The sequence below is a fragment of the Penaeus monodon genome, chromosome 18 (assembly GCF_015228065.2).
Source record: "Penaeus monodon isolate SGIC_2016 chromosome 18, NSTDA_Pmon_1, whole genome shotgun sequence".
In the NCBI taxonomy this organism is placed as follows: Eukaryota; Metazoa; Arthropoda; class Malacostraca; order Decapoda; family Penaeidae; genus Penaeus; species Penaeus monodon.
The window spans coordinates 44,770,301-44,780,300 of record NC_051403.1 but is presented as its reverse complement, the minus strand read 5'-3'; the positions used below and the strand labels follow the sequence as shown (position 1 = coordinate 44,780,300).

Genomic DNA, 10,000 nt, shown 5'->3' with positions numbered 1-10,000 from the left:
TGTTTAAATATGCATAAATGTATGCGTACAAATACACAGACACACATGTACACACACACACACACACACACACACACACACACACACACACACACACACACACACACACACACACACAATATATATGTGTGTGTATGTGTGTGTATATGTGCGTGTGTGTGTGTGTGTGTGTGTGTGTTTGCTATTAATTTTTTATGCATTTAGTATTTTTTAATCTATCTCCACTTTGCCCCCCTTGCAATGTTGCAGAGACCCCGAAGCCTCCGGTGGTAGAGGCAGACATGAAGGGCACGGTGGTTGCAGGCACTGTCCTTGACCTGACCTGCACCACCCACGGAGGTCACCCGCCACGCCAGGTCAAGTACGTCCCTGACGGTATGATACTCGTCCTAGAAAACCCTAGTGTAATTATGTAGGCTAGGTGTGCCCGCGGCGTCTAGAGAGAGTCAGGGGCAATCTAGAGTGTGCTTGCCGGAGGAGAGACGTCTTTGTAGAGGTTGTGAGGTTAATGAGGCTATTGTGAGCTTTATAGTTATTATTGCGATTGTCATTGTGTTTTTTTATGATACACTCATATATACGTGGATATAAATACGCACGCATCTACATAAACACGAACGCACGCGAACACGCACGCACGCACGCGCGCACAAACACACACACACACACAAACAAACAAACAAACAAACAAACACATATACAGGGTATCCAAAAATATACATACTTTGAATAATCAAAAGTTAAAGACGCATCCAAGTTTTATATCTGCAATTAAGGAAGACAAACGTACAATCGTTTCGAGGCGGCGCCAGTGCTCCAAATGATGGCTTTCTGCTCCAGGCAAAGCTGATACCAAGGCCTTGTGGAAGTGCATCCATCGGGCATAATTCAATTTGGTGTTCCAAGGCACTCCGTTTCAATAGCTTTTAATAATCCTATTACTGTTGCTGGTTTCGCGTGATAAACCTTGTCTCTAAGTGTGATAAACCTTGTTTCCAAGTGTCTTACTAGTTAAAAATAAATATATATTATTTAAAAAACAAAAAAACAGTGGCGCGTGGTTTGGTGAACAAGGGGGTGCTGTTACAACCACAATGGCCAATTCTCCTCTTTTTGACCATGTGCTGTTACTACCACAGTGGCCAATTCCTCTTTCTGACCATTTACTATTACTACCACAGTGGTCAATTCTCTTTTTAACCATGTGCTATTAATACCACAGTGGCCAGTTCTCCTTTTTTTGGCCATATCTTCATCACGGCAAACCGTCACATTACGATACTAGTGCCACGTATTTGGGAAATGTTTGAGTTGACGAGTAGGGCATTTATTCCCAAGAGCTTTCACACTAACATAGTCTACTTCGATGTAAATCTGCTGAATAGATCGATTGAGTGTTGTTTTATGAGTACCCCTTCCCCCCACCTCACCTACCCACCTTCCTCCCAATCACTAGTCTTCACAATACTTTTTATTATTATTATTATTATTGTTGTTGTTGTTGTTTTGTAAATATAATTTTCGCTCTTTTATGGAGCTATTATTATCTTCATATTATTGACATTAGTTTATGGAGATATTATCACTATCATTATCGAAAACAGTGATTTATTTTAATGGTGATATTATTATCATTATTTTATGGAGATATCATTACCATTATCGAATGGAGATATGTTTATCAGAGATTATTTTTTTATCACATAAAACCGTCGACAGTAGATTTATTCGAGGAAGACTCTGAAAGAGCAGGGATTAAATTAATTCCGCTGTTTGCAAATCCACTGGTCTGCTTTGTCTACGGTGACTCATGCAGAAAAGCCGTAATTCTGAACAATGGGAATGGCCCTCGCAATTCTATACTTTGTCTTCGTCCATTTGAAATATAAAATCTTTGTGTATCTTAATAAACTATGGAGTCATAAACATTTATAGTGTGTGTATATATTTTTTGTGGGGATACCCTGTAAATATAGTTATTTAAATGCACACACACACACACACACACACACACACACACACACACACACACACACACACACACACACACACACACACACACACACAAACAAACAAACACAAACAAACAAACAAACACATATACAGGGTATCCAAAAATATACATACTTTGAATAATAAAAAGTTAAAGACGCATTCAAGTTTTATATCTGCAATTAAGGAAGACAAACGTACAATCGTTTCGAGGCAGCGCCAGTGCTCCAAATGATGGCTTTCTGCTCCAGGCAAAGCTGATACCAAGGCCTTGTGGAAGTGCATCCATCGGGCATAATTCAATTTGGTGTTCCAAGGCACTCCGTTTCAATAGCTTTTAATAATCCTATTACTGTTGCTGGTTTCGCGTGATAAACCTTGTCTCTAAGTGTGATAAACCTTGTCTCCATGTGTCTTACTAGTTTAAAAAATATATATATATATTATTTAAAAAACAAAAAAACAGTGGCACGTGGTTTGGTGAACAAGGGGGTGCTGTTACAACCACAATGGCCAATTCTCCTCTTTTTGACCATGTGCTGTTACTACCACAGTGGCCAATTCCTCTTTCTGACCATTTACTATTACTACCACAGTGGTCAATTCTCTTTTTAACCATGTGCTATTAATACCACAGTGGCCAGTTCTCCTTTTTTTGGCCATATTTTCATCACGGCAAACCGTCACATTACGATACTAGTGCCACGTATTTGGGAAATGTTTGAGTTGACGAGTAGGGCATTTATTCCCAAGAGCTTTCACACTAACATAGTCTACTTCGATGTAAATCTGCTGAATAGATCGATTGAGTGTTGTTTTATGAGTACCCCTTCCCCCCACCTCACCTACCCACCTTCCTCCCAATCACTAGTCTTCACAATACTTTTTATTATTATTATTATTATTATTATTGTTGTTGTTGTTTTGTAAATATAATTTTCGCTCTTTTATGGAGCTATTATTATCTTCATATTATTGACATTAGTTTATGGAGATATTATCACTATCATTATCGAAAACAGTGATTTATTTTAATGGTGATATTATTATCATAATTTTATGGAGATATCATTACCATTATCGAATGGAGATATGTTTATCAGAGATTATTTTTTTATCACATAAAACCGTCGACAGTAGATTTATTCGAGGAAGACTCTGAAAGAGCAGGGATTAAATTAATTCCGCTGTTTGCAGATCCACTGGTCTGCTTTGTCTACGGTGACTCATGCAGAAAAGCCGTAATTCTGAACAATGGGAATGGCCCTCGCAATTCTATACTTTGTCTTCGTCCATTTGAAATATAAAATCTTTGTGTATCTTAATAAACTATGGAGTCATAAACATTTATAGTGTGTGTATATATTTTTTGTGGGGATACCCTGTAAATATAGTTATTTAAATGCACACACACACACACACACACACACACACACACACACACACACACACACACACACACACACACACACACACACACACACACGTACGCACGCACACACACACGTAGTATATGTATGTGTATATATATACACGATGTATGTCTGTATGTATACACATATATATATTGTTAGGTATTTTAGGATTAATAGAAATAAACGTTGCTGCAGTCGATGTAATCATTAACATCTCGTATCAAAACGCTAGGTATTAAGAAAATAAAACATACATGTTAAAAAGACAATAGCTCTTGAAATTCAATTCCTGAACGTTATCACCAACATTATATCTTACCCCCCCCACCACGAAAAATAATAAATGAATAATTGAATAAACTCGTAAAAATCGTAATTTCCTCCCCACCATCTCCTTCCACACTGGAACAGGATGTTCAAAGGCGAAGAACAAATGGACATCGAAGTGGAGGAAGACGAGAACGTGACTGTGGCCCACACCGCCATCACCGTAGAACCTTCAGACAACAAAGCCAAGATCCTGTGCGAGGTTCAGAACCCAGCGTCTCAAGAACCACTTACTGGACACACGACGATCAGCTTGTTTTGTAAGAAACATTGGTAATGCGTCAGACACGATTATGACATAACAATGTGAACCTTTTGCTTGTTGAGAAGCCTGTAGAGTAAAATATATCAGAGTATGGGGAGAGAGTGTGGAATGTGTATAAGGAATACAAATTGGTCGAGTATAATCCATGCGTTCAGTAGTTTTTCAGAAGGGTATATTTATAAACACGTGCTCAGTTGTGTGTGTGTGTGTGTGTGTGTGTGTGTGTGTGTGTGTGTGTGCGTGTGTGTGTGTGTGTGTGTGTGTGTGTAACATAGTACACCAAGTTCATTAATATCATTATCATTATTATACTACTGTTGGTGGTTGCGATGTTTTCATCATCACATCATTACATCAACATAATTTTTATCTGTAAAGTTAAAGTTTAACTGTATTTACTAAGTTAATTATAACTCAAGTCTGGTGGACATGTGTGACACATTCCGAAATTGTATAGGTGATAATGAATAATTCTACAGTGCGAGATATGTAATTAACCATTCAAATAGAATTGACGGTGAGATTTACATATTGAATGCATATGTATTATTACGTCAGTTACATAACCCTGCAATGCAGAATCATTCATTCTTCTTCATTTCTTTCTCTATTTATGTACAGTATCTTCAATATCTTCCACTAGATGGATAATGTACAAGAGCAACCGACGTAGAGAAAATAAAAATAAATAAATAAAGATTCAAGTAATAAAAAGCTAGTCTCTTGGAATTCCATCAGTGTAAAATAATATCCATCCATTTGAAACCATGTAATATATTATCAGAAAAAATCTCTCTAATATTTAATTAAAATGTAGTAATACAGTGTTCCTTTGTTTTGCGAAAACATTTACATATAATTTTCTCTACCTTTTTTGTGTCAGTGACCCTTCAGTAAGATAAAGATCAGCTGAATGATAAAAAACATTAACAATATAATCACAGTATATCTATTATTATTTGATTTCATTTACTTATTTCGTTTCATTCATCCCAGCTTTACTTTCTCTTACAGATCTATAATTTTCTTTTTATAGCAGAAACAAACTCGTGATATTCCTGGCACTGAGAGCTTCTGACACCCACACGAGTAATAACACAGATTCACCCTTAAAGAAATAGTTATTCATTTAGTTCCAGCGTGGGAGGTCAAAGGTTGGGTCAGTCCTCGGAGTGTCGAGGTGAAGGAGGAGGTCACCCTCGGCTGTGAGACATCGCCTAGTATCCCACCCTCGACTGTGACCTGGCACTCGGGAGGTGCCACTCTGGAGGGTGCCACCACGAGGCAGTATCCGGGCAAATATGGTGGAACTGTTACTAGGTAAGTTTTTTTTTTTAAAGGTCGAGTTTCTCGTTGTTAATGGGTCGTCTTTGTGATTATTACTGTTGTTATTGTTATGTTGTATTTTCTTAGTTATAAAATAACTGTTAACGTCTACTAGGATATTTCGAATACCTGTTGGCTGTTCTAGCTCTGGGAAATACGCAGTTGAAAGACAAGACTCTTTATGTGGTCTTTGGATACCAGAGGTCTCTCCTGCAACAACAAAATAAAGCATCGTACATCAGGCAGCTCCGATAAGAAATAGTTTTGTTATGTCTTTGAAGGTTTTCCGCAGTCTAAATTTGGTACAGTTGCAGGAGTTCTCTGTTGATTCGTGTTGCAATGCCCCTAGCAAGTCACAAAGTGTCACCGAGTTTACCCAAGTCACTCAACACAAGCTAAAACGGTCGACGGAATTTGAGATCGTAGGCAACGGGTACAGAACACCCTGCACTTTTATTTTAACTTTTATCTATTTTTCTCTCTTTTGTGCCGACGGAAAGGTCTCATAAAAAATAAATAAATAAAAAAGGGACTATAAAAAGATGTAAGAAAAGAAAACCAGTTGATAGTCACTCCGAAATCTTTTTAGCCCAGAGGAACTGCACTCTGTCCTGATTACCTCTTTGTAGCTCGGAATTGCGTGTGAGGCCGCTTGCAGATGACAACGGACGCGTGTTTTCGTGCAATGCAAACAACGGCCTCGGGGTCACCGTATCTGCAGATCTGGTCATTGACGTCTTACGTAAGTACTCCATCTGGTATTTGAATTAGTCTATGAAAACTCGAAGTCGGGAAGCATGCTGACGCAGATTTCACTAGAGGCTTGAAATGCAATGGCCTTAGAGGGGAGCCCCGGGTTTTATATGTGGTGAACTGTATCTGCAATATACCATACACGATGCGTCCACTACAACACCTAACATCAGAATTATGCCTTTGAACGAACACATGCATATGTATTTTACTGAACACTGCATATATATCGACATTATTCCCATATGGTACAAGAATATTTTTATCATCATTTTTTGTTTCTCTTTTTTACGACGGTGTGACAACAGGGTTTACAAAGGAGGGTTAAAATGCAATAACTACGTCGAACTATTTACTATTTTTGTGCGTCTCAGAGTTAATAACGTGTTAACAAGGCTGTCCCCTTTTCTGTAATAAATGACAGGGGCTTCAAAGACGCGTGTTAAAAAAAAGTAAAAATAAGGAAGATGGATAGCCTAAATAAATGAAGGGAGGTAGACAGGCCGAGATAAATAGGGATAAAGTTGAAAAAAAATAAAGAATATATTTTAATGAGAAGTGAAAAAGGGTGAATAATATTATTCTAATCATTGCCTAATTACTTTTTTATACTTTCATAAAGTTATCAAGACCAAGGCTGATTTATTCATAAGCAATCATTTGCAGTTAACTCATGCATTTCTTAACTTTTATTTATCAAGAAATAAAGGTAAAAAAATATTTACTCTTTTATATTATTGCTGTAGGGCGAAGAAATAAACATAAAATATGACTACTTGCTAATCCGTAACAAGCATAATATGATATATATAAAGAGAGATAGATAAATAGATATACTGACAGATAGATGTAGAGATATATGAATAAATAGAGAAACAGATAATATAGTGACAGATAAATGTAGAGATATGTGAATAAATAGAGAGATTGATAGATAGATATACTGATAGACAGATGTAGAGATATGTGAATAAGTAGATAGATGGATAAACTGACAGATAGATGTAAAGATATGTGAATAAATAGAGAGATAGATGCGTTAATAGATATATATAGAGAGACAACAGATAGATCCAAAAATATATGACTATAGAAAGGGTGTTAATAGATAGATAGATATGCTAACATATAGATCCATATATATAGAAATGATAGAAATATAAATGCGTTAATAGAGAGGTAGGTAGATAGATATGATACATATGTGCGTTAAGATATATATAGATAGATAGATAAATGCAGCGATAGATGAAGAGAGAAAGATGTATATGTTAACAGATAGATCGGTAGATATCTATTCGTCCAACTATATTGCTGTGTTGCATTTGCTTGCCTTTGACCAGACAAATTAACCATATAAGTTAGAATTGCAACAATTCACTTGCCGTAAAGAATTATAAAAAAAAAATAAAACCGATATACATGAAATTATATCTTTGGTTTATTCATATCGCTTCGATTTATATATCCTTGATGAAAAAAGTACGAGAAGGATTATTGTAAAGAATATCTTTTTCATTAAATAGAGGAACGCCATCATAATCCACGGAAATAAAACGGAAATCATTTCATATCATTTTCAATGTCTGATAGAACGAAGGCTGGTTGGCTGAACACTAGAGTAGAGGCAAAGCGATATATTCTGTGTGTGTATGTCTATATATATATATATATATATATATATATATATATATATATATATATATATATATATATATATATATATATATATATGTTATATATATATATATATATGTATATATATATATCTTCTTTTAACGGTAGGTTCATGTCTGAGCCGCCGTGGTCGCAGCATGATACTTAATTGTAGTTTTCATGTTATGATGCTCCTGGAGTGAGTACGTGGTAGGGTCTCCAGTTCCTTTCCACGGAGAGTGCCGGCGTTACCTTTTAGGTAATCATTCTCTCTATTTATCCGGGCTTGGGACCTGCACTGACTTGGGCTGGCTTGGCCACCCAGTGGCTAGGTAGGCAATCGAGGTGAAGTTCCTGCCCAAGGGAACAACGCGCCGGCCGGTGACTCGAACCCTCGAACTCAGATTGCCGTCGTGACAGTCTTGAGTCCGACGCTCTAACCATTCGGCCACCGCGTCCCCATATATATATATATATATATATATATATATATATATATATATATATATATATATATATATATATATATTTACACACACATATATAAATAAATTATATAAACTTATCTAATATTTCCCTTCCCCCCTTTGTCTCTATCTCCCTTTGACGTTCGCTTTCACAAAAGAAATATTCTTAAGTGCATAATGTGTTATTCACACTAAGTTCACAAAGAGCTTTTTCTATAAAATAAAAAAAATAAATAAATAAATAAAATCACCATCATCATCATCATCATCACCACCATCATCATCATCATCATCACCATCATCATCATCACCATCATCATCATCACCATCATCACATTCCTCATCATCACCATCATCATCATCACCATCATCATCATCATCACACCATCATCACCATCATCACCATCACCCTCATCACCATCATCATCACCATCATCATCATCATCATCATCACCATCATCACCATGACCATCACCCTCATCATCACCATCATCCTCACCATCATCAGTATCATTATTATTATCATCATTATTATTATCATCATTATCATTACTCTCACCCAAGGAATGAGTGCAAATTAAAACGAAATTCCAACAGAAGGCTTTTTTCGTGACGCACAGGAGAGTGCGTGCCTTTAGGGAAATCTCGTGGGAGCCAGTGCAAAGGGGGAAAAATATTAAGAAATTGTGTTGCTGTGTGCGAAGAAGTGACGTGTGATAATGATTGAATGATAATAATGATGGTGATGATAATGATTGTGAGGATGATGATGGTGATGATAAAGATGATAATAAAGATAAAAAATTATGGTGATGATGATGATTGTGAGGGTGATGATGGTGATGATGATGATTGTGAGGATGATGGCGATGGTGATGATTGTGAGGATGATGGCGATGGTGATGATTGTGAGGGATGATGGCGATGGTGATGATTGTGAGGATGATGGCGATGGTGATGATAAGAATAAAAGTAATGTTAATAATAACTAATATTAGCAAAGAAAATAATGACAGAAATAATAAAATCTTAATAATTATAATAATGATGAGAGTAATAATTATTTTAATAATAATATTAATATTGACAATGCAAATATTGTTAATGATGACGATAATAATAATAATGATGATGATGATGATGATTATAGTAGTAGCAGTAATAATAATAATAATAATAATAATAATAATAATAATAATAATAATTAATAACAACAGCAACAACAACAATACTAATATTAATATAATCATATCAATAACATTTATAAAAATAACAATTACGTTAATGGTGGCAATGCCAATTACGGTAAGGATTTTAGTGAATTAATAGTGAAGATAATGATAATAGTAATAATAACTATAATAATAATAATAATGATAATGATAAGAATAAAGATGATGACGACAATAATTATATTAATTATAGAAATAATAATAATAATAATAATAATAATAATAATAATAATAAAAAAAATAATAATAATGATAATAACAATAATAAAAATGATAATAATAACAATAATAATAACAATAAGAAGAACAACAACAGCAACAACAATGATAATAGAAATAAGAGACAAAAAAATAATTAAGATAATATTAATCAGAGAATGAGAAACACATCCACCGAAACAACACAAAAAATAATAACAATAATCAATTATTTATTCGTACATAAAAAATAAACGAATAATTGACTCGCGAAAGACAGAACTAATCAATTAATTCAAATTCACTGACGAGGAGAAAATAAGGACATAATGAATAATTAACGACCATATTTATTGCGTTCATCCCGAA

At 35.2% G+C, this 10,000-nt stretch overlaps 1 protein-coding gene across 1 annotated transcript in view; it reads left to right on the top strand.

The window, feature by feature from the left end:
- The window catches only part of LOC119584800 (nephrin-like), a 39,433-nt gene that overhangs the window by 11,345 nt on the left and 18,088 nt on the right, over positions 1–10,000 (top strand). The window contains exons 5-8 of the mRNA XM_037933444.1: positions 250–361; positions 3,819–3,994; positions 5,133–5,319; positions 5,955–6,067. Coding sequence (XP_037789372.1) covers positions 250–361; positions 3,819–3,994; positions 5,133–5,319; positions 5,955–6,067 — 588 coding nt within the window. The remainder of the gene's footprint in view (positions 1–249; positions 362–3,818; positions 3,995–5,132; positions 5,320–5,954; positions 6,068–10,000) is intronic.